The sequence below is a fragment of the Octopus bimaculoides genome, chromosome 5, assembly GCF_046866305.1.
Source record: "Octopus bimaculoides isolate indiv1 chromosome 5, ASM4686630v1, whole genome shotgun sequence".
NCBI classification, from domain to species: domain Eukaryota; kingdom Metazoa; phylum Mollusca; class Cephalopoda; order Octopoda; family Octopodidae; genus Octopus; species Octopus bimaculoides.
In genome coordinates, this window is record NC_142932.1 from 112,403,488 (window position 1) to 112,430,697 (window position 27,210).

The 27,210-nt window shown below is 36.4% G+C and overlaps 1 protein-coding gene across 1 annotated transcript in view; it reads left to right on the forward strand.

Annotated features, from left to right (window-relative positions):
• The window catches only part of LOC106868515 (serine/threonine-protein kinase H1 homolog), a 108,396-nt gene extending 90,342 nt beyond the window's left edge, over positions 1–18,054 (forward strand). Inside the window, exon 2 of the mRNA XM_014913823.3 lies at positions 17,267–18,054. Coding sequence (XP_014769309.1) covers positions 17,267–17,578 — 312 coding nt within the window. The 3' untranslated portion in view covers positions 17,579–18,054. The remainder of the gene's footprint in view (positions 1–17,266) is intronic.
• The last annotated feature ends 9,156 nt before the right edge of the window (positions 18,055–27,210 follow it).

Sequence of the window (27,210 nt, forward strand, 5' to 3'; positions counted from 1 at the left end):
CCCTTTAATGTTTAAACCGGCTGTATCCGGCCCAGATATTCTACACATTTTATGCTCAAACTGGCCAGAACCAGCCTCTCACACCTGCCCTGCAATGTCATTCTAAAAATAAGCAATTACATCTTTCCTATCTTGAAGCTACAAAATAATATCGGATAATTTTTTTTTAATGTGAATAAATAAGGATTACTTTTGACAAATTAATCTGAAGGCTAAAAGGTTAAGTGAAGTTAATGGTTTCTGTGTGTTTCCGAATGGCTAATATTTGCAGTTGTTTTAGTTTCAACACATAGCCCCAGACCAAATCATTTGCCAAGCAAGTACTTCTCCAAAATCAAACTATTGCTTTCGCTGTTATCACCAGATGCGGAATTGAAAAAAAGAAGAAAAAAAACTTCCAGTCTGAACTGATCATGAACTTTGTTTCATGGTTACCCTTACTACTTATTGTTCCATACATTAGATTTCTTATTTCTTTATTGCCCACAAGGAGCTAAACATAGAGGGGACAAACAAGGACAGACAAAGGGATTAAGTCGTTTACATCGACCCCAGTGCGTATCTGGTACTTAATTTATCGACCCCGAAAGGATGAAAGGCAAAGTCAACCTCGGTGGAATTTGAACTCAGAACATAACAGCAGACGAAATACCACTAAGCATTTCGCCCAGCACATTAACACTTCTGCCAGCTCGCCACCTTTAGATTTCTGTTAAGTATATCAAAGATTCCGCTACACTTTTTGTGCATTGAATATTCAATACCAAGATTGTATCTATTCCTTTCATACATGGGAAAGTTTTAGGATTTTGTGCTCTCTCTCTGTGTTACAAACTAGCACTTTTGTTCTTTGCCTTGGCAGTCTTTTAGGCTCTTAGAGTTTAGATCATTGTTCGATGGTTTAGCACTGTTTCTGCAACTCTTCTACAGATTATGCTATGAGAACAAGATTATTAGTGCATGTGTATATGTGTGTTTAAAGATACAAATAATAACAATATGGCCAAATTATTAATTATGGCTTGCTTTGTTGAACAACAAGGTGGCTTTCTCATGCCGTCAGGGGTTAAGTTTTCTGCTATATTATCAGTTTATCTGCTAGAATAAATTGTTGGTAACACCCAGTCATTACCAACTATGGGATGCTTTAAGTTATGTTATGCTGATGACATACTGACAAATATTCCATCACACCCTCTCAATGAGAAAATGTGTATCTTTGTTAATGTTCACTATTTCATCGTTTAATTTCATTGTGCTGTTGACTTATTTTAACCATTTATAGTTCTGATTTAATCAGGAGGGGAGCTTGGTGAAGTTAATTTGTATATTTTGTGACCTTGAGTAAAAATGTGACTTTGTGATTAAAAAAATACTAGTTCGATCCTCATATTAAATAATGTCTTGTAAGTGGAATTCAGTAAACTGAAACTGTGCAGAATCCTGTCACATGTACACATGTGTGTATGCATGAGAGAGAGAGAGAGAGAGAGAGAGAGAGAGAGAGAGGTATACATGTCATTTACAGAAATCAATAAACCAGTGCATCAAATACACACACACACACACACACACACACACACACACACACACACACACACATAAAAACATACTACATTATATTCTGAGTCTAATATTTGGTTGTGATAGTTTCCTATGCATCAATACATAATTCGTCTTTGCCTTTAGAATTGATATGACATGTCTTTCCTTGACAAAGAATCTGGATGTAGGTCCAGAGAAGTACTAGGTAATATATATGTTGAGAAAGAGAAGGGGATAGAGACATGGAACCTTAAAAGCACAGAAGACAATCCTCAATTCCTATGAAATAACCCATTGCGATTCACAGACTAGATAGATCTATGGGTGGAGTGAAATACTAGCCAGCTGGAGGATGTTATGGTGGGGGGAAGGGTATTGTAGATAGAGCTGTAAGAGCAAAAAAGACAGCAAAAAATGAAAGAAAGTGGGAGACAAGTGACAATCAGAGAGAAGCAGAGGTTTTCTAATGTTCTGCAATATGCAGATGAGTGGCCCAAGGCATTCTGATTGTAAAACAGTTGGTATGAATCAGGACATTGTTAGTGAAAAAAAATATATATTATGATTATAATGCACTTCCTCTCACTGACACTGAGTTGGAGGAGGCATTTATTAGAGGTTACATGACAGCGAGAGAGGGACTACAAAATACAGATTCTTCAGAGGACCAGCTATTGAAATCAACAGCTACACACTCAAAATGGCCATTGAAGATATGAAGATTGAGAAGTAGCCAAACCATTAGAGAAAAGATACTGAAAATATCTGACAAAGTAGAAGGACATGCACTAGTTGCTTACATAGTCAATCAAGTAGTAAAGGAAAAGAGTAATTCTTTAGTGACTGGTGTAGTAGAATCTGTCATCTATGAACAAAGGAGATGCTGGAAAAAAATGTTATTAGAGAAACATCAAACTGATGGTGGGACAAGTTATATGAAAATAATTGAAAGAGTTATAGTAAACTGCTCTTTATAGTCTGGTGATCATTAAAGAATAAAATGCAGGTGAAGGTCTTTTTCTAGGTACAGGTGTGGGTGCTACACAAACCATTTTTACCTCGTGGCACGTAAAAGCACCCACTACACTCTCGGAGTGGTTGGCGTTAGGAAGGGTATCCAGCTGTAGAAACTCTGCCAGATCAGATTGGAGCCTGATGTAGCCATCTGGTTCGCCAGTCCTCGGTCAAATCATCCAGCCCATGCTAGCATGGAAAGCGGACGTTAAATGATGATGATGATGATGATTATTATTATTAATCTTCCTTTTATCCTTTGACCTGTCCAGCATGAGAGGCCCTACAAGGATTTTGTGCTCCTGTGGCATAGCTCTCAGTGTCATTTAGATATACAAGCCACCACACTGCAAGGAGGATTGAACCTTGTTGTAGTAGGTTACATAATGGTGTCAGATGAATCAGTTATGCCTCTGGCCTCCAAACATGCACAAGATGAGAATAGGCAACATGTTTAGCAAGGAATTTAGTATGTGGAGTAGGCATTCATTAGAGCTTGGTTCTCAGCTCCCTGTTTTTTATTATAATTTTCTGGGCCATAACAGAAGAGTATAAGACCAGCTGTGTGTGGGAACATCTATATGCTTATGATCTAATTCTCAGCTAAATCTGTTGAGAAAATTCCAAATGTGAGAGTAAAGCCTAGAACAGTTCTATATTTAAGAGATGAGGAATTATTTACATTATTTACATTATTTACATTTGACGGATATTCGTCCTCATCTTGTTTGTTGTTAACACAACGTTTCGGCTGATATACCCTCCAGCCTTCGTCAGGTGTCTTGGGGAAATTTTTCGAACACGGGCATATGGCGTAGTGGTTAAGAGCACGGGCTACTAACCCCAAGGTTCCGAGTTCGATTCACGGCAGCGACCTGATTAATTATAATAATAATAATAATAGTAACATCGATAGGAATGAGAACCCAGGTTCGAAATTTCCCCAAGACACCTGACGAAGGCTGGAGGGTATATCAGCCGAAACGTTGTGTTAACAACAAACAAGATGAGGACGAATATCCGTCAAATGTAAATAATGTAAAGCCTAGAAGTTTTGAAGTAAATCTGACAACATAAAAAGATTTTACTAAGACAAAAATATGACTCTACTGCCATCCAGGAAGCAGCCATATTTGATATGCAGAAAATGAGTTGATAAGAATTTCTTATGGAGTACCCAATATAATCTACAGGTGTGCACAAGAAATGCTGTTAGATCACAGGCAGGCTGATAGAAAAGGGCTTTGTATGTTAGCATAGTAGTAAGAGAACTCATTAAATGAGTTCTTTTAAATAGTCAGAGGGTTTCTTAGAAGTCATTGAAAATATGATCTAACTGATCAGAACTTGCAGTAGAGGATCACATATGAAAAAGTGGTGAAATTTAGGGACCGAACATCACTCAGAAGATGACAAGGGACTGTAAGAAGTAGTGAGACAATATTTCGAAGAACATTCATTAAGTTATCAAACAAGAAGGGAAAACTGTAAAATGATGATGAAATTTAACAGTTAAACAATTTAATTACTCAAGTTATACCTTTACTTAAGCCCTTTGTTTCCCACATAACGTAAACCTTCAACGACCTTTTTCCTCTGTTAATGATTCTGGACTGTCTCTCCAATTGGATCCATACTTTCTCAGCTCTGTGACCTTGCAGCTTCCTTTCAGATGTTACTGCACTGCATCATGTGTTTCCCTGAGATAAGGATTTCCTCTCCCTGGTCTTGTTGGTTTTGAATTATGATCAATGCTTCTGTAACTTAGCTTTTTTCCTAAATAGGTAGTTGGCCCAATGCAGACACATTTTTACCTCTAGGAAGAGGTGGTCCATATTCATCTGATCTGTATCTTTGACCTGTCCAGCATGGGAGGCCCTGCCAGGAGCTTGTGTTCTGCTGGAATAAGTCGCAGGGATATTGATGCCTACAAGCCTCCATGCTGCAACATGGATTGGAACCTGTAGTGGCAAGTCATGTTGATGTCAAATGAACCAGTTATGCTTCTGCCTCACAAACATGGCTTGAATCACATGTACTTCCAAAGAGCAGAAAGATATTCAAATTCATATTAATATCTCAAGTGAATTTGCTGTGTTCATACACAGATAATTTCTAAAAGTGCCTTTTGTCACTATATAACTTAATTGGTTAACTGTTTCTTTGTTATAAAGAAATTGATTCAGAGATGAGAGATACAACAGATATTTGTTTCAATAAAAGAAATGAAACTAAATTATAATTCAAATCTTTGATAATTTAGTTTTAAATAACAAGCTTTCATTTTTTTTTACAAATTCCTCTTTTTATTCGCTTCTTTCTGAATAGTTTCTTCCTCTTTACATATTTGTTTTGTATATTTTTGTTTTTGTTGTTTTCTTTTTCTTTAACTTTCATTTCCTTTTATTCAGTACATGTCATTGCCTCCAACAAAAGCAATTTCTTTTATTGTAATAATTTCTGCTCACAAAATATATGAGATTCTTTAATTTTCAAGAAATATTCTTCCTAAGCTGTCATACTATAGTATTAAAAAAAAAAAAATTTAAAAAAAAGATCCAAGCAAAATTATTTCCAGATGGAAAAAAATACATCCTTCTCTTTCTCTCTCAACACACACACATATGTGAGAGAGAGGAAGAAAAATTCCTTTATCATTAAAACCTCTTAGCTATCTTTTTCACTGAATATGTTGAGGATAAATCTAAAAGTACCTTCTAATCTTATCAAGATAAGACTGTGGACCTTATTGTAAAATAGTTTAAGATGTAAATAGGGACACATTTGATATAATGTGATGAGATTTGCTGACAGCTAGGGAATATTCATTTGCTTCAGCATTTCATTTATTTAAGTTTTCTTAACTTGTTTAAACCATTGTGTGTTATGGCCACTGGAGAACCACTCTTAAGTTTGGAAGTCAAGCCTTTGTTATACAATCTTAGATAGATGTATAGAATATGTATGGCTTCCATAAAAATGTCAGAAATTGTTAGGCTTGACATATGTAAGAAGTGTAAAGGTTTTAGCTGACTATTGTTGCTTAGAAGAGATGTTGAAGTATGTGATCATCATCTTTATCATTGTTGCCATCATCATCATCATCATCATCATCATCATTTAATGTGCACTTTTCCATGCCTGGGTCAAGTAGAATTTGTTGAGGCAGATTTTCTACAGTTCGATGCCCTCCCTACTGCCAACCCTCTCCTGTTTCCAAACAAGGTAATATTTTCCCATTGAGAGACATGTTTTTCACAGAAGACTGGAAATGGATCAGCATCACTTGTATGACAGTGATGTTAAGACACGGGTGTACACACACAAACACACATAATGGGCTTCTTTCAGTTTCCTCCTCTAAATCCACTCAGAAGGCTCTGGTCAGCCTAGGGCTTTAGTAGAAGACTCTTACCTAAGATGCTGTACAATAGGACTGAACCTGAAACCATATGGCTGAGAACCATATAACCACATATGCACACACAAACGTAGCATCATATTTCTACAGCTGATGGAGAGCTGTAAAATGAAATTTGTAAGTCCTTATTGTAGACTACCTTAGAGATCAATACATAGATTTGGTAAGAAGTATTGAGATCGCTTATCAATTAAAGCTACATATAGAAGCTGAGTAAGTGAGGTGTCTTCAGTGAGACATTAAGCATTACTCAGACGTAAAAAAATCTTTTTTTAATTTATTTGCTTTGTTAAAGATTATCATTGCTTATCAGTTAATATTCTTAAATTTTGTCTTAGCCGACATGGCTAAGCTCATACTGGATCACTGCTTTATTAAGAACTCCTTTTCATTTCAGTTTTTCAATGATTATCTCCTGAGGAAGCTTTCTGTTTACAGAAAGTGTGTTTAGAATTTTCAAATATTCTTACCTATATTGTTCAAACATCATAGGAAGCAGAGATTGTTATCAGTTTTCCAAAACACTCCTGAACTGTAAAATATAGTTTTTTTCACATTAAATAAATGTTGATTGTTTAGATTCAACAACAAACTAAACTAAAATAACCTTTTCTTAAGTGCAATTGACTGTAGTAGAGTTTCTAGCATCAGCAACAACAAGTCATGTTCCATTTAAAGTTTTCTTGCGGAGGTGTTCAAGAGCATTCAAGGTACTTGTAGTTGGTTTATCATGGAGCTGTTGGGAGGGAGAGAGATGGGAACAGCTATGTGGTTTGGAGCAATTTGCTGCCATTAACTGATCTCCTCACATTTATAATTACTTCTTTGATTTAAGTATTTTACTTTGCTGTGTAGATTGTTGTTGTTGTTGTTATTATTTAACCCTGGTCAACTCTGACTGGATAGGTCTACACCCAAAGGCATATCTTTGGTGTCATTGTTCTACATATCTTTTGTCAAGACAGCAGTGTTTTGAGGGAGATTTGGCTGTTATTTCTAGCAAGTTGAGTGGCCATTTAGTGGCATTTTTATTGCTGGCTAGGTGGTCTATGGATGTAGTGTATGTGTAACCTGTTATGATGAAAAGGATGTTGTATACAATAGTTTGCATTATATTGTAGATCAAATTGCAGCAGGACTGTTACACTTTGTAATTAAATACAGCAAGGCATTTAAACTGAGGTTTTCATGCTTCTGCTATTTCACTGTCCTAATATACCATCGTCATCATCATCATTTTTTAGTGTCCATTTTTAATGTCAGATGGAATTTATTGAGACATATTCTACAGCTAGATGCTCTTCCTTTTGCCATCTCTTTCCTGTTTTCAAATAATGTAATATTTTGCCATGGCCAGGACATGTTTTTGCAGAATATTGGAAATGAACAGCACTGTGATGCTCATTTACAGCTATCATGTGGCATCAAAACAATGATACACAGAGAAACATTCACTCACACACACACACACTGTTTCTTGTCTACCAAATCCATTCACAAGGTTTTGTTCTGCTTGGAGCTATAACAAAAGACACTTGCCCATGGTGCTACTCAGTAAGACTGAACCCAAAGCCATGTGCATGAGAAATAAGCTTCTTAACCACACAAACACTCCTGCACTTGTACGCACACACACACACACACACACACACACACACACACACACACACACACACACACACACACACACACACCTTAATGATTGTGATATTTGACTTTGGTATAATTCCTCAAATTTTGGGGAAGAAGTGTTGCTAATTGAATCAACACCAGTGCATGGCATAAAGCCAGCTCCAGCAGGATTTGAACCTTGAATGCACAAAAAATGTAATTAAGTACTGCAATGCTTCTTTATTTCTTTTTTTTTTTTTTTTTTTTTTGTCAGAATGTTACTGATACTAGTATTGAATCCATTTAAAAAGAGGAATGCTCAACACCTTGCCATTTCTCATGTCAGCTGGCTAAGTATATCTTGGACAATATGTACAACAGTAAAACCAAGAGTGATGTGTTTCAGTGTAGGAAAGAAGGGAAAGAGTGCTCTGTGTGAGATTTTGGTGAATGAGACAAAGTAAAGATGCTGGGTGGAGGACAGGATGCTTCATCAAGTAGGATTTTGGTAGAGATGGTGTGTATCTTGTTTGCTGAGAGGTGGTCATTATGGTAGCTGTGAAAAACGAAAGAAAAGCAAAAGACATGCCTGTGGGCTAGTAATTGTTATCATGTTTGTTTAGTCCCTGGTCAGCTTTGACTTAGCAAGCCGACTATCAAAGACATCCTAACTGGGACTTCCTCATCTTTATCGTTCATTTAAAACAGCAGTTCTCAACTAGGGTCCGTAGTATTATTTACAGGGTTCATGAAAAAATTTTGCTTAATGTGTTTCATGCAATAAATACAAGTGAATGTGTGATAAACAAAATAGATATTTAGAAAGACGTATCTATAAAACTAGTTTTTAAACATCAAATGGCTATGGGGTTCCACCAGAATAAAATAGTAATAAAAGGGACCCATAGATAAAAAATGGTTGAGAACATCATCATCATCATCATCGTCGTCGTTTAACGTCCGCTTTCCATGCTAGCATGAGTTGGACGATTTGACTGAGGACTGGTGAAACCAGATGGCTACACCAGGCTCCAATCTGATTTGGCAGAGTTTCTACAGCTGGATGCTCTTCCTAACGCCAACCACTCAGAGAGTGTAGTGGGTACTTTTTACGTGCCACAGGCACGAAGGCCAGTCAGGTGGTACTGGCAATGGCCACATTCAAAATGATGTATTTTATGTGCCACCTGCACAAGAGCCAGTCCAGGGAACACTGATTGAAATCCACATTGCCTAATGTGACCATCCTTTGATAAGAATTTGATGGAATTTAGTTGCTATTTTTTAACAAGTCCAGCACAATGTAGAGATGTTCTTGTGGTGGCAGCATGTTGATGAATTTCAGCCAATTAGTGAATGACTTCTTTTGGATTTGATCCCTAATGTCGGCATGTGTAGCAAGCAGCTGCACTGTTCCAAATGTTTGAGAAGCAGAACAGTGTGGGACTTATTTGTATTTCGTACAAGAACAGCAACTAATCAAGGTTGAATAGTAGTTTAACCCTAAAGTGGAATGTTAGGCTTTTGCAGATAGTTTTGGCAATAAAATAGACATGTGGTATGGAGAATAAGATTGGCTGGAAAGATGGTATGTTAAGTGTGGAAGGTACATGTTGCACAGGAAGACCCCCACCTCCACCAACCCCCCAAAAAATAAAAGAAACAAACAAACAAACAAACAAATAATGTAGGAACATTGTATGAGTATGTCTGTATGTATAGATGCTGGCTTAGCTGTGTGGTTTAGGAGTTCATTGCCTAAACTCCTGGTTTCAAGTTCAGTCTTATTGGGTGGTACTTTGTGGCATGTGTCTTCCTCTAAAGGAAAATCTTGTGTAAACTGAAAAATTACTGAATACTTTTTGTAGTGTACATATTTATTATACTTTTATGAGAAGATGGGTATGTATATATATATATATATATATATATATATATATATATATATATAGGTGTGACTGTGTAGTAAGAAGCTTATTTCCCAACCACGTGGTTTTGGGTTCAGTCCCACGGCATGGAACTTTGAGCAAGTGTCTTCTACTCTAGTCTCGGGCTGACCAAAGCCTTGTGAATGGATTTGGTTGATGGAAACTGAAAGAAGCCCGTCACATATAACTTAGATAGGTTTCGGCCAGTATAGGCCCAGGCCATGTCTAACTTAATAGCACCACTTGGTGAAGTCTAATACATTTGGCAAAAGAGACTAAAAGAATAATTACTATAATTGACAGTTCTACAGCTGGATGCCCTTCTTGTAACCAGCTTTGTTTTAAGCTATTTGTATTTCACTAGTCTTTACTCAATGAAATTCATTGAAACTGCTAAGCTTCAGTATAGGACATGTTATCAAATGGGTATGTAAACAAACATCAACACTTTTACTAAAATGGTATCAATGTGAAGGCACATGAAAGTAACACTTTCACACACACACACACACAACAAAATTCTGTACAGTTTCCTCTTCCAAATTTCACTCACATGGGCTGGTCAGCCTGAAGCTATTATAGAAGACACAGGCATGCCTGTATGGTTAAAGATTTTGCTTTGCAACCATGCAGTCCCATTTTGATTTCATTGCATGTCCCATTTGGCAAATGTCTTTTCCTATAATCCAATGCATTGGGCTGTTTGTAAAAGACATTGACCAGTGCCTTGTGAATGAAATTTGGTAGATGGAAACTATGCAAGCGCCCTGTGTGTGTGTGTGTGTGCATTTCTTTATTCCTTGTTTCAGTCTTTTGACTGCAGCTATGTTGGGGGCACCACTTTGAAGGGTTTAGTTGAATACATCAACCCCAGTACTTAGTTTTAAGCCTGGTACTTTTGCTCTCGGTCTCTTATTGTTGAACCACTAAATTACTGGGACATACACAAACCAACACTGGTTGTCAGGCTGTGATTGGAGACAGACACCACACACACACACACACATCATGATCTTCTTTCAGTTTCTGTCTAGCAAATTGACTCACAAGGCTCTGGTTGGTCCTGGGGCTATAGTAGAAGACACTTGCCCAAGGTGCTATGCAGTGACACTAAAAGTGGAACCATGCAGTTGGGAAGCAACTTCTTACATGTGCATGCGGTAAGGCCAAGTGGTTAAGCTGTTCGTCTCACAACCACAGGGTACCATGTTCATTTCCACTCTGTGGTATCTTGGACAAATGTCACTTTCTATAGCTTGGGTCTACACACACACACACACACACACACACACACACACATTCATATCTTGGCCCGCAGGATGTGCTCCTGGATTCTGAGACCTTTCTGGTCTAGAGATGCTCACACCATCATCCTTCTCTACCCTACTTTTGCCTGACCCCCACCTTGAATAAATAGTTGTTCACTGTGGTCTCCCCACACAAAGCAAAGCATTATGGACGTGGAAGCACTCCAGAGGTCAATAACAAGAAAGATAGATAGCATGACAGGCATTGACTACTGGGATCTAAGAAAGACTCAATCTCTACTCTCTTCCAATGCTGCTGTGAGCACTACATCATTTGTGTGATGTGGAAAATATTCCATCAATATTGCACAAATGATGCTGGCATCAATTTTAAAATTCACTCAAGACTTGGCCTCCCCATGCTATCCACCCACTACAAAAATCGAACTCAAGACACATAACATTACATCACAATTACTTTATCTCAACTGGTCCATACCAAAATACATCAAAACGGAAACGGATCCCCTAAAATTCAAAAGTTCTCTGGACAAATTTCTCCAAAAAATCCCAGACCATCCTCGTACACCCACATATGCCTCCAACAATAATAACTCTTTGTTAGAGTGGGCCATGGTGTCCCATATATAATCTAAAAAGACTTCACCAGGTGGTGCTATTAAGTTAGACATAGCCTGGGCCTATACTAGCCGAAACCTATCGAAGTTATTAAGTTACATATATATGCAAAATAAATCTTGTTCATAAACCGCTCTTATACTAGTGAGATATAGGAAAAGACAATTTAATGTAAAGACATGTAAAACAAGAACGTTAGCTCTGCTATTTATCTTTTTCTGTAATAGTTTTTGCTATTTGTCATCTTATTCCAAATGACCTTCTTTTTCAGCTATAAACTTTGATAATAGCTGGTGTTGTTTTGAGGAAAATGTATCCATGTCACTACTAGTCTCCTCTTCCTCTGTCATTGCTAGCTACCATCTCTTTTGGCAGAATAATATTATCTTCTCTAGCAGTGACTGAAAAAGCTGACCTCCATATTGCATTCACCATATCTACTAACTGTTGGTACCAAGAATACCCCCCCCCCCCCACACACACACCGCACCCCACCCCCACCGCTACCACCACCCTTCATCCTCATCCACACACACCCACACCCACACACAGACACACACACACACACAGGCACCACACTTTTCTGGCTCCACCTACCATGGCTTCTATACATCTCCTTCCTAACATTTCCTGTCTAATTTTACTCCAAATACTTTTAGTTTATACAGTTTTTCTTCTTTGTTTCCCTTCCTCTTCCCTGATCTCATCAAAAGTCTAACTATTTTTGTTGAGTTGTTAAATGCTTGTCTCCAGAAGACTTTCAACCACTCTGCTGCTGCTGCTGCTGCTGCTGCTACTGCTGCTACTGTCCCTGCCCCACCTCCCCATCACAGCTGTTGTTATCTTCTCCAGCAACTTTTGCTGCCACCACCACCACCACCACCATCATCATTACTACCACCACTACTACTACTTTTATTTAACCTCTATATTTCTTTCTCTCAAAAATCCCACTCTGTCTTTTTCTTGGCTTCAACTCCATTCCGCCCATATTCTCCAGCTATTCAACTGTTTGTTGTTTGTCTCTTATCCAATTTTTAAATCTCTTTGCCATCCATTTTATTCTGTATCCTCTTCTTACCTATCCCCCATGCCCCCCCCCCTCCGTCCCTCCTTCTCTCTCTCTCTCTCTCTCTCAAACTCCTTATCTACTTTTTCTCTGCTTATTTGTCTTCAACTAGCACTCTGTTACATTTCAGACCCTATTACACACACACACACACATACAATAAATACACAAGTCTCTCCCTTCCACCCTATTTCATTTCTATATTTCTTTTTCTCTTCTAATCTGTAAATAATTTTCATAATGTTTTTACTCTTCAACTTTGTATTGCGCTTGTCTGCACATATACTCACACATTTGTGTCGGTGCACGTGCACTCATACATTCACTCTCTCTCTCTCTCTCTCTCTCTCACACACACACACACACATAATTTGTCACTTTCTCTGTGGTTCTTATTATTTCTCTTGTCTCACTCAGCCTGACCCCACAGATTATCTATCACAAGACACAGCAGGTATACCAGTTTAACATTGAAGAAACGAAGAATGGTTAAGTCTTAAGAGGAGCAATCCTTCCTTCTTCCCAATGATATATAGATTCTTTAAACAATTCTTTATTTCTGGTGTTTCTTCAAATGGGCCAGTGTGTGAAGTAGAAAAAAAAAACCCTCCTCACCCCTGTTTCTCTCTGTGAACTATATAGTACAATGTAAAACCTAAATGAACATTTCTTATGAAATAGGGTTTGTGAGTGGGAATTCGTTAATCATTATTTAATTTTTAAATAATTTCAACAGTCATTTGTTTATCTAATAAAACTAAAGCCACGAATCCTCAGATAAAAGAACGGGCAACATTCAGGAGTAGTTTATACGTTTTTGAGTTCCAAAAACTACTAACAAATGCCTTTCTTATAATTTGTAGCTTATACTGAAATATGATTATATATTTAGTGCCAACTGGCAATATAAGCCAACATACTCAACTAGCTATAGAACTGACTGAAGAAGACAAAGCTAGTTTTTTATCCTGAATACAATAGTGACTGTTATTTTTACACAGATGTCTTTTTTCTTCTCCTCTTCTTCTTCTGTTAGTTTAAGCAAACATGGCAGTTATTATTCATCATACATCCTGTAAAGTCTGTGATGAGTGCTTCATGACCTCCCTCCCTCCCCCTGTCTCTCACTCTCTCTCCCTCTCCCCAAATAAAACAATTAAAAACAAAAAGAGAAGAAAAATTTTGTCTGCCTCTCTTTCCTCTTTCTATCTATCTATCTCTATCTATCCAACTTTTTCTTTTTACGCGCAGGCAGCGCACACACACAGACACACACTCACACGCTATACACATATTCAGTAAACATCTTTGAAACATTTTTTTTTTTACTTTGAAACTGGTTTTGATGTGAATAAATAAACATATGTTTCACCTTTTCTCTGTTCTTTCATTCTTTTGCTTTCCTCTTTTACTCTTTCCCCTTCTCCCTCCCCCCTCTCTCTCTCTCCAAACCACGTTGTGTGTGTGTGTGTGTGTGTGTGTGTGTGAGATCATCCAAGGCAGTTCAGCCAAAGTTTTGGAACTAAGAGAAAATGGTATAAGAGACCTGCTTATTGTTGTAGAAAGCCAGAGACAGGGTTGGGTTGACTGAAGAATAAAGAGATATCCTAATATCCTATCATAATTATAAAACTAGCTTTATCTCTTCAATTGGAAACAAAATCATGTTCATTGTGGAGAAAAGGTGATTTACAAAAGCTGTTGGTCTCGGAAGTCAGTGTACATCTCCACTGAGTTGGGAGTGAATAAATAATAGAATGAGGTGGGGGGAGAAATTATTACAAGACATTTGTGAAAGATTGGACCAGATAGGTTCCATTTCTTATTGATATTGGTATATGATGTACCTCCTATGTCTGTCTGCCAACCTCAAGCTATGGAGGCCCTAGAAGCAATAACACATTGCAGGGATATGGCAAGTTTTCAGTTTTTGGCAACATATTCTGTTAAGATGTTGTGAATGTAATTGGAATTATAGCTGAAGTTCTTCAAGCCTTTGCTGATACATTAAATCTGATAAAGATGTGAAGTGGTCATTGTAGATTGAAAATTATGGTCAAGGGTGTTGTCTAGCCACCCTAGATCAGCCCTGATAGAGTAGACATAAAGGGAAAAGCTTTCCAGCTATGACTTTTTTTTGTTCATGCGTTGTGTACTCCAAACTACATTATTCAAAAGATGGTAGAGTGTGGTTTGAGGGAAATTTGACTGTTATTTCTCACAGGGTGAGTGACCAACCACATAGATAAATTTCATTATAGGTGCTTTCGGTCAAAGTTTGTGTGGTAGCAGTAGAAGTTGTATAAGATTTGTTTGTTAGTGGTGTGAATGCTTTGAAAGGACAAATATGAGTTTTTGCTAATAGGGTTTTGGGGCTAAACATTTGTGGTGCTATTGGCCAGGATTAAATTTACAAGAAATGCCCGGTGTGTAGGTCAGTATTTCTTAAGATAGGGTGTACTCTCTACTAGTGGTACATGGTCATATTTTGGTGTGATGTAGGTTCCTTCAGAATGGGGTGTCTGCAAGTAGCAAATCATTAAAAGTTGGCACTAAGATCTAATTAAAATCGCTTTTGAATACATACACATATTCTCATTTGTACTTATCATCATAGGTGTTATTAAGTTATGTACCAAGAAATTCACACAAAATCCTAGAAATACTAGGTTTTACGAAGAACGAGCACAAGAAACTGATGCAGATTCTTCAAATCCAATCCATTAGTGACACAGTGAAGATTTGTAGGACATTCCAAAAGTTCTCCATCTGAAATTTTTGTGGGTGAATAGATGCACATGCATGGGTATGTGCATTGACAGTTCAACCAACTCAACTACATATTTGCAAACACCAGGAACTCTCTTAAAATCAAAATTTCTTGTCTTGTGTTAGCAACCAGTTTGAACTCTAAGAAGAATTAAAATAAAACTTAAAGAAAAATACACACACACATATATATGCTATATAGTAGCTTTGTCTGTTTATGGTGGGGACATACTTTTTGGTAAATTGAAGCAGAGTGTGAAACAAAAAGGGTTAAGAAACTGGTCGAGGCCTTTCAGTATTAAAGAACTTCAACCATAAGACATTATACTGTTTTAAGGAATGTACTAGAAATTGTTTGGTTAATGCTTTTCATTAAAGAAGTGTCAACTTACTTTACTGAGTAGTGGCATTTTCAGTTGGCTAACAACATGAGTTGCATGTTTGATATCAAGTGCTTCTTGTTATGTGGTTGATGTTTTTCATGAAGGTATAACAAATGGTAAGACAGTGTGATGGAACAAACCTTTCCCATCGCTATGGAAAATATTGATGTAAAATAATGATGATAATAATGGTGGTGGTGATCTACCCTATTATCAAATTAATTGTAACCTTTAATTTTCTCCTTTTCACTTGTTATTATAACTATTACCAAACCTATTTCTATGTTTGGTACTTAGTCCAGAAATAGAATAAATTTTCTTCTTTTTTTGTTGAATGCATTATTTTTTATTTTGTCAATTTTCCAATAAAACTACAAGATAATTTGTCTAATAATTTAATTTATCAGTAAATATTATATTTTACACTTGCTGCAACTGTTAGATCACTCACAATTTATTTCTATTTCTGTTCATCCATCTTCTCTGTTCACTATTCCTAGGAAGGTGTTGGAGTAGAGTCATCAGGCACATCTTCCATAGGGTCCTATCAAAAGCAACCACCATTACACTTTGTAGCTGGGTTCTCAAACTAAGTTATGAAGATGTAAACAAACCAGCACTGGTTGTCAAGTAGTGGTGGTGTGAGACACAGACACACATGCATGCATGCACGCATGCGCGCGCGCACACACACACACACATGGGGCTTCCATACAGTTTCTGTCTGCCAAGTGTTACTGCTGGTTTGAATGGTACTGCCCAGATGTTGAAACCATAGTGGCATTCATTAGGCAGCTGATGATGGGGATGTATATTTGATATGCTTGTTGTCTGTGAATCTTTAATATCGTAGGGTCTTGTTATTCTGAAGTTGCCCTTCATTCTCATAATGTTCAACTTGTCAAAAGGGTTCATGGTGGTTTTGTTGTTCATCTTATTACACATATTGATATGACATGATTGTCTTCATTGATAGTCTAATTTTGCTAGGATAACAATTAGTTAAAGCATGCATGGGCAACCTGCAGCCCTCGACATGTTGTTGGGTGGCCCTCGGTGAGTTTCTAGGTTACTAATTTGCAGCATAGCCTAAGAATAATGACATCTCAAATTCTACCTAATATTGAAAATATGGTAAAGCATGTGAATATGCAAAAATCTCGTTGATACAGATCATGAATTTTCTGGGTTTTTTTTTTTTTTACCTCACTATTTTAAACTGTATTTTATTTACACTAGTAATCATCATCATTATTATCATTAGGAAATAATGAAAGAGATGCCAGCTTAATGTAAACTTTCATACTAAGACAAATAAAATTAAGAAGAACTGCAAAAAATTCAGTGTAAAGTGGGCAAGTAATATTTCATGCATATGTTTTATCATGCGGCCCTCTTCCACTTGGAAATGGTATGATGAGACCCCCAGTTGACGAAAAGTTGCCCATCCCTGAGTTAAAGGCTTCTGGTTTTTAAAAAAATGCATAATATTTCACTCAAAAGTTTTACTTGTCTTTTGAGGAATTACTTACGTTATTTCCTATGTAACATTTATATTTTTTATAACCAGTTAATATTTTGTGCTTATTTCATTTTATTTTATTTATTAAGTTTTTTTTTTTTTTTTTTTCTCTTTTCAGTTATGGAAACATGTCTCAAATATGGCCAAAGATTTCATCGATAGATTACTTGTGTTAGAACCAAAAGAAAGAATGACCTCAAGCCAAGCAATAGCACATGCATGGCTCAGAAGTCACGGCAACCAATCAAGTTATCGGAATTTGCAGCATACTAACAGTTCTAACAGTACGCAATCTAGTAAAAGTAGTAACAAGTCCAATCGTTCAGGTCGATCATTACGCTCAGAACACAGACATGTTCATCCAGAAGAGATTGAAGAACTGCACAGAGACCCAGAAATTCTGGCAGATATAGCATCAATGGGTTATTAATACAAGAACACTTTTTTTTTTTAATATAAAACCTTTGAACAATAGTAGCTTGTTATATACCAACAACATCTTGCATTCTCTCTACTCACTGGCACCAAAGCAAAGTATTTCTAAAATAAGGCTGTTGGTTGAAAGTATAAAATATTTCATCTTGAAGGAAAAGACAGTTTATTTTTCTTCCTTTTGGAATATGAAAGAAAACAAAAGGTGGAAACAAAATCAAAAGGAGGAGAAAATATTTAATAAGAGGAAAATCTAACAGTTTTGTTTTTTTGTTTTTTTTTAAGAGAGGGTTTTTTTAAAGTTACTCAAACCTAAATATATTCATGGTATACACACACAGTCTCCTCCTTTTTACAGAGGTGTGATCCTCGGAAGACAAACCTAAAACTAGTCACATGTTTCATTTTAGAGAATTTTTTCCAGAAATTACTTCTCATGTGTGTGTCTGTGAAAGAAAGAAAGAAAGAAAGAAAGAGAGAGAGTGAGACTGAGTGAGTATGTGTGAGTGCATGTATGTGTGTTTGAGTGTGTGTATATGTGTGTATGGTCATATGAAGAGGACAAAAAGTGCATAATGAATCTTTTATGTAAGTGTTCATTTTCATAAGAATATCTGTATTGAGGGTTTGTGTGCTCTGAATGAATGTAAGCTTGTTGTAGTATGCCTGTTGTTGCAGATACTCATGTATCTGTATTCATATACAATTATGATTAATAATCTACTGACTCAAACCAAGTCATGGGCTGCATTGTTCTCATTACAACATCAAGAGAAATTAATAGTTTTGTGTGTCTTATTTCTAACTGCAATATAACTAAAAATAAATTGGTGCTTTTATGGATTCTTGGAGGGACAAAATATCGAGACGACCATAGTGTGTCTGTGTGTGTGTGTTTGTGTACGTGTGTGTTTGTGTACGTGTGTGTTTGTGTACATTATATATATATATATATATATATATATATAAATATATACACATACACACGTGTATGTATTAAATATTTTTATAATGCTAGTTAAAAGAGAGGCAAAATTGCTAGGTTATTGGTCTTAAAATACATTACTACATTATTTAATTCTGGCTCTGATGCCATGATTTCAATCCTCACCAACTCAACTTTGCTTTTACACCTTCCAGTCCAGAACTGGGGTCAAGTTTAATCAACTGCTGATACTGGTGTCTCCTAGGCTTCTTCAATCAATACTACAGCTGAAAATTTCAAACAAATCTTCTTAGTGCAGTTATTTACTTTAAGGGCAGATGAGGGTACATAAACCCTCAACAGCCACAGATTTCCTGTAAGGAATAGCGACCCCAGGTATTATTAGCTTTGAAAGACATAATGAAAGGACAATGTTATGAAGATTCTATTAATAATGGAATGTATGACATGTCCATTATCATACCTGACAGTAGGCAATAGAAGAAGATGGTAATTAAAAGTTAAGGAAGTTGCGAGTTGGTTTTATTAGGAATAAAAGCAACAACATTATATTCAGCAAATGGAATATATATGGTGATGAAAATAATAGTGATGATATATATATATATATATATATATATATATATATATATATATATATATACATCACACTTAATAAATTCTATATTATTAAACTTCAATCATAAAGTCTTATAATATAGATAATGTTCAGTTAGTTAAAAAAGATTTTCTAACTATTTTTTCAGGTAACAAGCATTGAGTGGTTAAGTAGAAAACAAACCCTCTCAATTCAATTTGCTCCATGTTTGGCAGGGCTGTCCCAGTTCTATTCCGAATTCAGCAATATTTTGTTGAGTAGCATTTCAAAATACAAATATTGATGAAATAGTCCTGGTTAAATGGTTCAAGTTGCATAGACTTGTTACTAAAAACATATATGGATGTATGTATATATATTTGTGTATATATATATATATATATATATATATATATATATATATATATATATATATATACACATACATACATATATGCACACATATATATACTCATATATCATATATATGTAGACATATATATAAAGTATCATTTCTATAAGCAACATTCAACTTCTTCCAACTTTTAATGCCTGGTAAAACAGATAAAAAATAGAAATTATTATTACTTAAGCATTATATCATCTTCTTGTCAAAGTTAACTAGTTTTAGGAGAAAATATTCATTATAAATCCTTATTTAAAAAATATAATTATCAGTTTCGTAATATTTTTTAAATATAATTTTCGAAATATTTTGAAAGAATAAAAATTCTATAAGAATTTAAAGAAAACCAGAACCAAGAATTTTTTTAACTAGATTGTTTCGATTCATTTCAGTTTTATTGTCATTAAAGTATGACTGCATCCCTGTGTGTGTGTGTGTGTGTGTGTGTGTGTGCATAGGCACGTGGCCTAGTGGCCAGAGTGTTGCATTCATGATTGCTAGATCATGGGCTCGATTGCTGGACCTAGCAGCGCATTGTGTTCTTGAGCAAAACACTTCATTTCATGTTGCTCCAGTCCACTGTGGTGGATTAGCCTTCTGATCAGGAAGGCTAAACCTTCCGATTAGCCTGCTCACCTAGCCAGTAGAATGGCATCATTGAAAAGCCGAAACAGTGCGAAGCACACTGTGATAAGCGATGTATAACAACATCTGATAGTCTGGTTTCTACCATGATCGAGAGAGCGAGATTTTAAATGGTCACTCAAACTGTAGAAATAGCAGCTTAATATCCCTCAAATTCCACTCTTATTATTTTAAATAAGAAATGGACACATATAATGTAGTCCCAAACAATGCCCCTAATAAAGAGTCTGCTCTATCAGGGTTGACCTGTGGCAAAACAACAACAACAAATGTTGACACAATATAAACACACATACTTAACATTCAGTAATGGTAGAGCGCTGTGGTCAACAGTGTAACTGCTCTGGGTAGGGAATCTTTCCAAGCTGGACCACCAATCAGAGAGTAAATGTACCTACCTATGTAATACTTCCCAAATGGCAGTTATAAGGAGAGTTACGTCCATGAAATTGTGTACTTGAGGGGAAAAAAACATGAATGAATATTTTTAAAGAATGATTTTTTTTTTTTTTTGAGTGTGTGTATTTTTATTTTTGTCAGAAATTGAATAAATGTCCTGCCTTTGTGTGTATTTGGAAAATCAGCCAAAACTTAGAAGTATGTGATGTTTCTTTTGTAAAAGTAATTGTTATTATCTATTTTGATGGTGTAAATACAATTTTAGATAGATTGTATATTTGTAAATTGAATCTCGTTGTAAATAATGATGTAAGAAAAGGAGTTTGACTGAGATTAGTCTTTCATTTCATTGTCTTAAGAGACATTTGTTGGATTACAATCTTTTTCTTTTCTTCTTCTCTCTTCAAATGCTTGAAAGATTTCATCAACTCAGTTTTTACCATGCTATTTAACTAATTAATATTTCATGATATATTTATTTTTTCGTTACAAACTTAAAACTGGTCTTTTATTTTAAAATCCCAAATATAAATAGTAATTACTTTTGTTCTAAAAAAAAAAAATGTATTTTGGTTGTGCAAATTTCTCTCAAAGCTGTTCTCTATGATGCAAATTCTTCAAGCAGTGGAATAAATATTTCTTTCTCAATAAGATTGATTAAAATTGAATGCTTATAAAAACAAACCTTGATTGAATCTAATTCAGATGATGCGAATGTTGTGAATGGATCATTTGAGTACATTAATGTGAGTTTTCTGAATGATAATAAATACATGGTTTGAAGTGTTTCCATATTTCCTAGTATGATAGTTTTTGAATGCTCTGTTTGATTTTCCTCCTCGAGTTTACATTGGTGACAACTGTGTAAATATTTCAAACCAGAAGTATGTGAACCAAATATTGTTTATTTGTTTTTAATTTACTCATCAATAAAATTGCTAAGCAGTAACTCAGTTTTGTGAATTAATGTCTTGTTTCATTTTATTTTTTTGTTTGAATCAACCAAAATGAATTGTTCTAATGGAGTATGTTTTAAAATTTTATTTTACTTTTCATCTTTTACTTGTTTCAGTCATTAGACTGTGACCATGCTGGGGCACCACCTTTATGGGTTTATTCTAAAAAATCAGCTCCAGTGATTTTTTTTTTCCTTTAAGTTTAGTACGTATTCTATCAGTCTCTTATTCTGAATTACTAAGGTACAAGGATGTGAACAAACCAACACTGGTAGACAAACTCAGGCACATACATCATCATTTTAACATTTACTTTTCCATGATTGAACGAAATTTATTGAGGTGTCGAGGCAAGGAGATAACAGCACACACACACACACGCATCTATCTATCTGTATATATATATATATATATCATCATTGTTTAACGTCCGCTTTCCATGCTAGCATGGGTTGGACGATTTGACTGAGGACTGGCGAACCAGATGGCTGCACCAGGCTCCATACATACATGCATACATATGTACACTAATATGCACACACAATAAGCTTCTTTCAGTTTCTGTCTACTAAATCCACTCTTAAGGCTTTAGTTAGCCTAAGGGGCTAGTCAGCCTAAGGGGCTAGTCAGCCTAAGGCTATAGTAGAAGACACTTGCCCATGGTGCCATGCAATGGGACTGAACCTGGAACCATGTGGTTGGGAAGCAAACAACTTCGTATCACACACACATATATACAACTATATATATATACAAAATTTTGTTAAGTTGACATTCTTTTAAAAATATTTTTGAATAAATGAAACAATAGTTCTGTTGTGTCTGGGAGAGTCATTTTCTTTTGGTGCCTTTTAATTTAACACATACTGGTAAAATTTCCACTTCTTTCTTTTTTGTTATTTTTCTAAAATCTATGTTGCGTCTTGCAACCTTTTCAATAGGCACCAAAAGAGAATGACTCTCCCCAGACACAACAGAATATGCTTCAGCACACGAACTCACATGAAGACTCTTGCAAACCAAATCCCAAAACAAAAAGAAACAATAATTAATATTGTTTCCCCGCTCCTTCTCTCTCTCTCTCTCTCTCTCTCTCATCAACTGTACCTTAAGCAGACCTATGGCACAGAGGTAGCCAATAGATTAAGAGAACAACCTTAGAGCTCTTGACTGGATTCCTATTCTGGTAATCTATTAATTGCTAGATTTGAGGATTACCAAATGAAGAAACACTGAAGAAAACTGGTTACAAATTTAATTCAACCAAAATGATTTTGCATCATTAATTACAAAATTTAGGAAATTTTATCATCTTTGCATTGCATGCACTTCTCTAAACCATGTTTTTTTTCACAACTGCAATACTACTATTGAAAATATGGTGGAATGTGGAACAAAATGTAGCAACACAAGGAAACTGGCCATGAAAAGAATTTCACTGAAAAATCTTGATACTGTCCTAATCAAACCAATGTACTTCTAACAATCTATTGTTCTTTAGCTCTAAGTCAACTCTGATCAAATAAACCTGCAATTAAAAGCAATTCAGTAATCCAGGGTTATGTAGAACTACACTATCTAATAAGTCCTTTATTTAAAATGGTAAGGTGTGTAATTTGAGGGAGATTTGGCTGCAATTTCAAGCAAGTCGAACAACCTTGTAGGGGACTCCATTGTTGATTGATGACTGTTGTGATATTTGAGGTAATAATTCCTTCTATAGGCACAAGGCCTTAAATTTTTTAGGAGAAGGTGGTTAGTCAATTACATTGACCCCAGTGCTCGACTGGTACTTATTTTATTGGTCTCAAAAGTTGATCTTAGTGGAATTTGAACTCAGATAATTTAGTTAATTTGTTTTTATAGAGCGTAATTGTTACCAGTGTTGCCTTCTAGCACTTGTGCTGGTGGTACGTTTGAAAATCATTCGAGCGAGGTCGTTGCCAGTGCCGCTGGACTGGCTCCCATGCAGGTGGCATGTAAAAAACACCTTTTTGAGCATGGCCATTGCCAGTACCGTGTGACTGGCCCTCATGCCAGTGGCACGTAAAAGCACCCACTACACTCTCGGAGTGGTTGGCGTTAGGAAGGGCATCCAGCTGTAGATACTCTGCCAGATCAGATTGGAGCCTGGTGCAGCCTTCTGGCTTGCCAGTCCTCGGTCAAATCGTCCAACCCATGCTAGCACGGAAAGCAGACGTTAAACGATGATGATGATGATTTCATGCTGAAAAAACCGAATTCATAGTGCTACAGAAAAGGATTATAAACCTAAATCTTATTTAAATAAGTTCTTATTGGTACTGAGAGGAAAATAAAAAAAAAAAAACGTCTTTGGGTTGTTAATCTTAAAACACTACCCTGGGAGTTTTTACTGGCCACAGCTGCTTTGTATCTCCTCAGACAAACCCTGGCAATATTACTATTGCAGAGGATTCTGATTATATTTCTATCTTGTCCTTAAGTGGAAGCAGATGTAGGTAATCTCATCATTTAATGTCCATTTTTTCATGCTGGCATGTGTTGGACGGTTTGACAGAAGCTGGACTAAGCTCCAGTCATCTGTTTTGGCTTGGTTTCTACAGCTGGATGCCCTTTCTAACACCATTTTACAGAGTGTACTGAGTGCTTTTTATGTGGTGCTGGCATGGGTGCTTATTATGTAATACTGGCACGGGTGCCCTTTATATGTGGCACCAGCATTTACACAAATTATTTTCAGGCTGCAAACTTCTCATTTGTAAGCAGCATAGTTGGAGCTGATAACTTAAGCCCAACACTGCAGGAGAGGTTGAACTTCAAACATTTAGGTTGAGTGCAGTGGATGATGTTGACCTTTGACATACATATACATTCTGCAGTTGTCATATCAAAGCTAAACCCTCTCATCATCATCATCATCATCATTTAATGTCTGCTTTCCATCCTAGCCTGTGCAGGACAGTTTGACAGGAACCAGTGGGCTGTAGATCCATGTCAAGTTTCAGTGTCTTTTTTTGGCATGTTTCAGCAGTTGGGTGCCCTTCCTAATGCCAACCACTTTACAGAAAGTACTGGATGCTTTTTCCATGTCACCAGCACTAGTGAGGTTGCCATATAACTTGCAAAACAGAAAGGAGCAGGGAAAATGGAAATGGAAAAAAGCTCCCACTAGTAAGAGGAAATATTTGGGAGTGGGTGGCTGTATGCTGGATGTATGGGTGAGGGACAGGTACAAGTGTCTTGCTATAGAGGAAATACGAAGGGGTGCTCAAAAGAGCTTGACTCAGAGTCACAGACTTACTGCAGTACTCCTTCAGCTTTTCTAAGCCTTGTAAAAGAACTCAGATGGTTGGGCCTCCAACCAAGGCTTTCATGATACTCTTAAAGCCAGGAACTTTTCAGCACCCCCTCATACATGACTAAAAGAGATAAGAAGGTAGTGGCTGGGATGCTAGAGCAAACTCAGAATATAAAATTTAGAAGCATGCATAGGTGCAGGAGTGGCTGTGTGGTAAGAAGCTTGCTTCCGAACCACGTGGTTCCAGGTTCTGTCCCACTGCGTGGCACCTTGGGCAAGTGTCTTCTACTGTAGTCCCAGGCCAACCAAAGGTTGCTTGACAATTGATGTTGGTGTGTTTATGTCCCTGTAACTTAGCGGTTTGGCAACAGGGAGCAATTGACTAAGTACTAGGCTTACAAAAAATAAGTCCTGGGGTCAATTTGTTTGACTAAAGGTGGTGCTCCAGCACGGCCGCAGTCAAATGACTGAAACAAGTAAAAGAATAAAAGAATTTAGCAATCCATACACATGTATTGTACCAGGAATTACAAAGTGGAAACAGTTGAACTCTCCCACTACCAGACTCCAAGGTATCAGAGTTATGAGATACCAAATAGTATAAGAAAGCTCAGGGTGGGTCATTTCTGAAAGGATTTGTAGTGGTGATACAAACCCAGATCACTAAATAACTGGCTACACATCTCAACTGAACCACAGTAGTTTCATGTGATCAGTCTATTAAGCAACCAATCAACATCAAGTTGTGGCATGATTTAATCGTCCAGAATCTTCTTCTTGCATCCTATAAAACAGGGTTTTTCAAACTGTGGTCCACGGACCACAGGGGGTCCGCAAAGACAAGAGAGGGGGGGGGTCTGTGGAAAGCCAAGATGGGGTCCGTGCAGAGCCAAGCAAGCACATCCTTCTCACTAAGAATGGATTAAAAAAATCCTGTGTGTGTAATTGACAATAAACCTATTTGCTAAATACTGTTAAATAAATAAATGTAAAAATATATGTTATTTTAAGCAAATATTTATGTATAAATTTCATAAGCGTTTATAAGGGGGTCCCTAAGGTAAAGCCTGAAATATAAAGGAGTCCGCAAGTCAAAAAGTTTGAAAACCCCTGCTATAAAAGACTGCTTTTGAAGGTAGTTAATTGTAGAATGTTGAGGCAGCAGAGCAACATGTGTCTCCGTTCTTGCCAAGTAGACGGCTGAGGACTGTGCTATCTTCATGGTAACATGAAGATAGTGCAATTGATGTTGGGCCAACTGTATGTTGCTGTACCAATAGCTTTCTGTAATCTCAGCAGTATCTCTTTCCCAGTCTGTAATTATTGCTGTTGTTAATTGTAAATGGCCACCACAGATTGTCTTCATGTGCAAGGATAAATATTTCAGTTAAACGTTTTCAGGTTTTGCTTCAGTTATTCACACAGCAAACGAAATGTAGCTTCAATCACCAACTCAGAAACTCCCGACAGATTCTTCAGTTTGGGGTTTGAAGATAATTTGAAAATTTGAGCATAGTGATAGTGCTGGTGATATCCTGGCAAATATACCCAGAATAATTAATGTATGAAAAAATATTTTCACAAATGTAGTTGAAGAACAGTCAATTGTTATGATAGTGATGATAATGTGATTTTAACATGAACAAGTGAACCAACTAGTCAGGACTTAAGTCTGCTGTTTTACTTTTGTTAGAAAAGATACCTTTTAAGGGGACACAACTCAATACAACTTTTTGAACTAAAATATCACGTTTGAATATCTATCTATCTATCTCTCTACCAGTCTGTTAGTCTGACTATGTATGTATGTATGTATATATGTATGTAATTTGATGGCATGAAAGATGCTCAGGAATTTTAGATGCACCACTATTTCAGCAGTGGATCATCAGGACAAAATGTTTTTCATGCATTAAAGGCATGTAATAAAAGCCCAACTTTGCATATAAGACTCAGAGTGATACATTTTTTAGACATCTTTTATTTTGGCGGGGAAAAAGTGCATCGCATATGTCATCAAGTACAGTACATATATACATACACCTCCCTGTTACACACATAAACTAATAACTGAACTGTTCTATGACCATTTGATCTGCTAGTAATAGCAGCTAGAGTCCCTCTGATTTAAATGACAAGGAGACATTGTTTAGTGCAGTCCTTGACATACCACAATGCTCAAATGGTTATGGCTCAAACATCATTGATCATAGATCTGTTTAAAACCCTTTTGTTACCATATTTCTGTTGAAATACACTGCTTCTGTTATTATTGAGATGTTTGAAACACATGAAATTTTGATGGAAGGTTTTAATTTAGATCAATTTTAAAACAAAAAGTTTGAACCAAAGAATCAGGGGCTGTTTCAAATGGGTTGACATCAAAAGAGTTAGCATCCATATGCCATGCTGACAAAGGTA